Source organism: Entelurus aequoreus, linkage group LG25 (assembly GCF_033978785.1).
Source record: "Entelurus aequoreus isolate RoL-2023_Sb linkage group LG25, RoL_Eaeq_v1.1, whole genome shotgun sequence".
NCBI classification, from domain to species: domain Eukaryota; kingdom Metazoa; phylum Chordata; class Actinopteri; order Syngnathiformes; family Syngnathidae; genus Entelurus; species Entelurus aequoreus.
In genome coordinates, this window is record NC_084755.1 from 30,169,928 (window position 1) to 30,175,927 (window position 6,000).

At 40.8% G+C, this 6,000-nt stretch overlaps 1 protein-coding gene across 1 annotated transcript in view; it reads right to left on the minus strand.

The window, feature by feature from the left end:
* LOC133642233 (UV excision repair protein RAD23 homolog A-like) overlaps nucleotides 1–5,000 on the minus strand; it is a 28,065-nt gene extending 23,065 nt beyond the window's left edge. Inside the window, exons 1-2 of the mRNA XM_062036322.1 lie at nucleotides 4,729–5,000; nucleotides 105–266 (exon numbers count right to left, since the gene is read on the minus strand). Coding sequence (XP_061892306.1) covers nucleotides 105–266; nucleotides 4,729–4,794 — 228 coding nt within the window. The 5' untranslated portion in view covers nucleotides 4,795–5,000. The remainder of the gene's footprint in view (nucleotides 1–104; nucleotides 267–4,728) is intronic.
* Between the last annotated feature and the right edge of the window lie 1,000 nt (nucleotides 5,001–6,000).

The following is a 6,000-nucleotide window of genomic DNA, read 5'->3' on the forward strand; positions in this document are numbered from 1 at the left end:
TTATGCGGTAATTCACCTACCACAGGTAGGTGAATTTAGGGAACGTCTTAGGGAACGTAACCCCCGTGATAATCGAGGGAACACTGTACGTTAAATGATCTCACCTTGGACACCATCACCACGACAAAATTCTTCTCATCAATTTTATAGTCCTTAATTTGCGTGTCATCTTGAAGAATCTTCCCAGCATATATCAGCTTCTGTCCAGACACGGGAAAGTTGTCTTTTCCCCTCTCCGCTTCTATCTTCTCTTTTAAGGCTTTTACCTGACAAAAGACAGACACACACAGCTCCGTGACCAATGATGACATGCAAGAGCCAGAGCGTAGACATTTGTAATCCTTGGGAATGCACGGCTCAGCTATGTGGAAAATATGACCTCTGGCCATGTCTCACATCAGTCCTAGTCTCAGTCTGTTACACAATACTGTCCACTACATCAGTGTTTTTCAACCTTTTCTGAGCCAAGGCACATTTTGTCATTGAAAAAATCCCGAGGCACACAATGAGCAGAAATCCTTGAAAAATTAAACTCAGCAGCTGATATTGACAATAAAAAGTCGTTCTCGCAATTGTTGGATACGAATTCAAACCATAACCAAGCATGCATCACCATAGCTCTTGTCTCAAAGTAGGTGTACTGTCACGACCTGTCACATCATGCCCTGACTTATTTTGAGTTTTTTGCTGTTTTCCTGTGTAGTGTTTTAGTTCTTGTCTTGCACTCCTATTTTGGTGGCTTTTCCTCTTTTGATGGTATTTTCCTGTAGCAGTTTCATGTCTTCCTTTAATGCTATTCCCCGCACCTGCTTTGTTTTCGCAATCAAGACTATTTGTGGGGAACTTGTTGATTGTACGGATGTACTTTGTGGACGCCGTCTGCTCCATACGCTGTAAGTCTTTGCTGTCGTCCAGCATTCTGTTTTTGTTTACTTTGCAGCCAGTTCAGTTTTCGTTTCGTTTTGCATAGCCATCCCTAAGCTTCAATGCCTTTTCTTAGCGGCAATTGCTTTTTATTTGTTTTTGGTTTAAGTGTTAGATACCTTTTTACCTACACGTTGCCTCCCGCATATTGTGATCACGACAAACCATGTTTTGATTGATTGATTGATAGGGATGATGTTCGTTAAGAAATTACAGATGTCGATGCCATTGTCGAATCCTCTTATCAAACTGATTCCTTATCGAACCAATTCCTTATCGAATCCAGATAGGTTGTTGTGTGTGCACTGAGTTTTAAAAGTCATAGATGTTATGTGACTGGCCCGGCACGCTGTTTATATTGAGGAAAAGCGGACGTGACTGAGGACAGCATGCAGACGTGACTGAGGACAGCATGCGGCCGTTAAAGGGTGAAGGTTTCAGGTGAGAGAGGACGTTAAAGGCACCCCCCCAGTGAGCATATAGTGCTGCTATGTCCGTTGTAAATAAAAAAAAATTGCCGACAAACACATCACCAACATGGACGAGGTGCCGCTCACTTTCGACATCCCGGTGAAGCACACTGTGGAGAAGAAGGGGACCAGCACGGTAGCGAATCGATACGCACAACGGGGAAAGAGAAGTCGGTTTTTACTGTTGTGCTAGCTTGCTATGCTAATGGACAACGAGACTGACTTTGAAAATGACGAGTGGGAATCTGGCGTGTTTGATGAACTTGCCCAGCTGTTCATTTCGGACACAGAAGATGAGGACCTTGATGGATTTGTGGATGAGGATTGATCAAAAAATAATGTGAGTACATTGATAAATACTTCAATAAAGTACAACCGAACTCAGCTTTGCGCCTGCTGCCTTTTTAAAACAGCGTCCATGCATGCTAGCGTATGTTTTAAGCTAGCGTATGTTTAACCATGCCTGCGCCCAAAAATACGCTGCGTCTTATTTATGCGTTAAATACAGAAATAGCACTAGTAACTGACACGACGCCTTTTAATACGGTGCGTCCTATGGTCGTGAAAATACGGTATAGTGCAGGGGTGGGCAACCCGCGGCTCTAGAGCCGCATGCGGCTCTTTAGCGCCGCCCAAGTGGCTCTCTGGAGCTTTTTCAAAAATGTATGAAAAATGGAAAAAGATGAGGGGAAAAAAATATATTTTTCGTTTTAATATGGTTTCTGTAGGAGCACAAACATGACACAAACCTCCCTAATTGTTATAAAGCACACTGTTTATATTAAACATGCTTCACTGATTCGAGTATTCGGCGAGCACCGTTTTGTCCTACTAATATTGGCGGTCCTTGAAGTCACCGTAGTTTGTTTACATGTATAACTTTCTCCGACTTTCTAGGACGTGTTTTATGCCACTTCTTTTTCTGTTTCATTTTGTCCACCAAACATTTTAACGTTGTGCATGAATCCACAAAGGTGAGTTTTGTTGATGTTATTGACTTGTGTGGAGTGCTAATCAGGCATATTTGGTCACTGCATGACTGCAAGCTAATCGATGCTAACATGCTATTTAGGCTAGCTATATGTACATATTGCATCATTATGCCTCATTTGTAGGTATATTTGAGGTCATTTAGTTTCCTTTAAGTAATTTTAATTAAATTTATATCTCATGACACACTATCTGTATGTAATATGGCTTTAAATTTTTTGCGGCTCCAGACAGATTTGTTTTTGTATTTTTGGTCCAATATGGTTCTTTCAACATTTTGAGTTGCCGACCCCTGGTATAGTGGCTTCGATAACGGGAACCGGTTCTCAAAAAGGGATTTGAATCCATGGAATCGGTTCTTTTCTTATCGAAGCATTGGGAGAACCGGTTTTCGAACATCATCCCTATTGATTGATTGATTAATTAAAACTGTTATTAGTAGATTGCACAGTACAGTACATATTCCGTACAATTGACCACTAAATGGTAACACCCGAATAAGTTTTTCAACTTGTTTAAGTCGGGGTCCATGTAGGGCTGGGCGATATATCGATATACGCGATATATCGATATACGCGATATATCGCGGGTTTGTCTCTGTGCGATATAGAAAATGACTATATCGTGATATTAGAGTATAAGTTCTCACGCAGTTGCTTTTAGCTGCTGGCATTACACGACAGGCTCTCCCCACTCCTTGTCTCTCCTTCTCACAGATAGCAAGCGCACCTTCTACACACGTCACATATTGTCACGTCATACGTCACATATGTATACGCCCTCGCAGAGCAGAGCGGTAGCAGCATGGGTAACGTTAGCTGTGGTGCGAGTGGTAATACGAGAGAAAGAAGGTGCGAATCTGGTAACAAATGAAGGAAGAATTAATTCCCAAAAAAAACAGCAGGGGGTCCATCGTCTGGCGGTGGTTTGGCTTCAAGTGGGAATATGTCGAATAGACAACCGTAATTTGTCAAGTGTGGGGCAAAAGCGTTTCTACAAAAAGTAGCATTACTGCTAATTAGTAGCATCATTTGAAAAGTCACCCGCTAGAGAATCAAGAGTGCTTACTCTGCATGTCAACATCTTTGTTCGGTGCCACACCATCAAAATGCATAGGCAAACATTTCCACATCAACACCGTATGAAAAAAAAGAGTCCACGAAAAAAGGAGATAATGTTCGCAGGAACCTACCACATAGCGAAGGACGTACACTATTTGATTTCCTACTATGCAGCTCATTTTTATTTGACACTTATTGAAATATCTTGTGTGACATCATGTTTTTAAACTATTGTAGTGGCGTTCTGTACAAAAAGTGTACTTTAATTTAGTGTTGTTTTGATAAGTCATCTTAGTGACGTCATGCACAAAAAAGTGCACCACTAGCTTGTTTTAAAATGTCTCTGACAATCTTGCACTTTCTGTTTTGGAAATGACATGAATGTTTGTGCCACTGCTTAATAACTGTTAAATAAATAGTTTTGCTAAATTGACTTAGTTGTGATTTCCCTCTCTGCATGAAAGTTTAAAATTAGCATATATTAATGCAGTATGAAGAAGAATGTTTTAATGTAGACACATAGAATCATCATACTGCTGTGATTATATGTATCAAGTGTTCATTCAAGGCTAACGCAAAAAAGCGAGATATATATCATGTATCGCGATATGGCCTAAAAATATCGAGATATTAAAAAAAAGGCAATATCGCCCAGCCCTATTTCTAGCAATACTTCAATTTTGACTTTGAAAGTAACACTCCAAAGTCCATTAGAGCAGCTGTACACATATGTACCATGAGTGGGAAGTTGTGTAAGTAACTTAAAACAGCCTCATGGCCCTGTCAAGGCTGCATATCTGGGCTCTGACCATGCTAACAGATTTAGCCTGCTACTTTCCAATGTCGCTACACCAATTCGCCCAATGGCAATTAGCAGCGTCATTGCATGCTATAAAGAATATATATCACAAACTATTGTATTTAATAAACCACGTCAGACACGCGTGTATGACAACAAACATTACACACTCACAGAAGGCGCTCTAAATGACTACGCTGCAGATACTTTTTATTGCTTCTTTGGGCGAGCTAGGTAGCTAAAGCTAACAAATAAGGTTTCGCGGTGTTACCAGCCCAATCCCATGCGGGAGGGGTTTTAAACACACAGAGAGCGAGGATACCCATTAAAACTTGTCAAATGTGACATTTGATATAAACAAACACAAAGTACGGGGTGTTTTATCGGTATTTCCACAGCGAGCGCTGTCGGCTAAAGTTAGCCTGCTAATGTTAGCAAAGTTAGCTCGCTAACGTTAGCAAGTTAGCTCGCTCGGGCTACTCACCGTTTGTTCGGCGTCTATCTCAATTTGAATGGTCTGCTGTTGCAGTGTTTTGAGTATGATCTTCATGGTTGGAAACCGCGTGTTGTTTCCGAGGGTTGAGCGTCGGTTAATTTGTTTTAAAAAGTGGAGGTTACGGGCGGGATAAAAGCTAGCCGCCAAATGTGCGTCTCCATGAGCACTCAGCAAATCGCCATCTTTGGTGAGACAGGCTGGCGGTGCGGCGAGAGGAAGCCCCGCTGGGAGAGTGCGGGATCTCGTTCGCTGCTGCGCGACTTGGGCGGCGAAGTCGTCCCGGGGTCTAGTTTTGTGGCTGTAATAGTTTTATTACACATTCAATATGGGATAAACATATGGATACCTTTCGATTATTACCATTACGTCATCACATTGGGCATCTAGTAAAAAAATCGAATCCGGTTAATAAAATCACGTATTTATCCCATGTAATAGTTAAACTTAATATACGTTTTATTCATACATATATAACTATACAAATAATTAGGCATCTCTCCTTTTATCTCATTTTTATACCATGAGGTAAAAACCCGGATGTGTCACTAAGTGTTCCAAAACGCACACTTCCGCACTTAGCAGTGCGCAGAACCATAGACATCTTATAAGTACGCGAGAAATTCGGCCGCCATCTTGAAGTGGTGATGAGGAGCCGGCGAGCAGCCTAAACTGACAGTTGACAGGTAGAAAACAAAGATGCCGGGCTGGTGTTCAGCGTTTTCCTGCTCAAATGAGCGGACTGTTGAAAATAGGAATCGGGGGATTACTTTTCACTAGGGATGTCCGATAATGGCTTTTTTTTGCCGATATCCGATATTCCGATATTGTCCAACTCTTAATTACCGATACCGATATCAACCGATACCGATATATACAGTCGTGGAATTAACACATTATTATGCCTAATTTGGACAACCAGGTATGGTGAAAATAAGGTCCTTTTTAAAAAAATTAATAACATAGAATAAGATAAATAAATTAAAAACATTTTCTTGAATAAAAACAAAGTAAAACAATATAAAAACAGTTACATAGAAACTAGTAATTCATGAAAATGAGTAAAATTAACTGTTGAAGGTTAGTACTATTAGTGGACCAGCAGCACACACAATCATGTGTGCTTACGGACTGTATCCCTTGCAGACTGTATTGATATATATTGATATATAATGTAGGAACCAGAATATTAATAACAGAAAGAAACAACTCTTTTGTGTGAATGAGTGTGAATGGGGGAGGGAGGTTTTTTGGGTTGGTGTA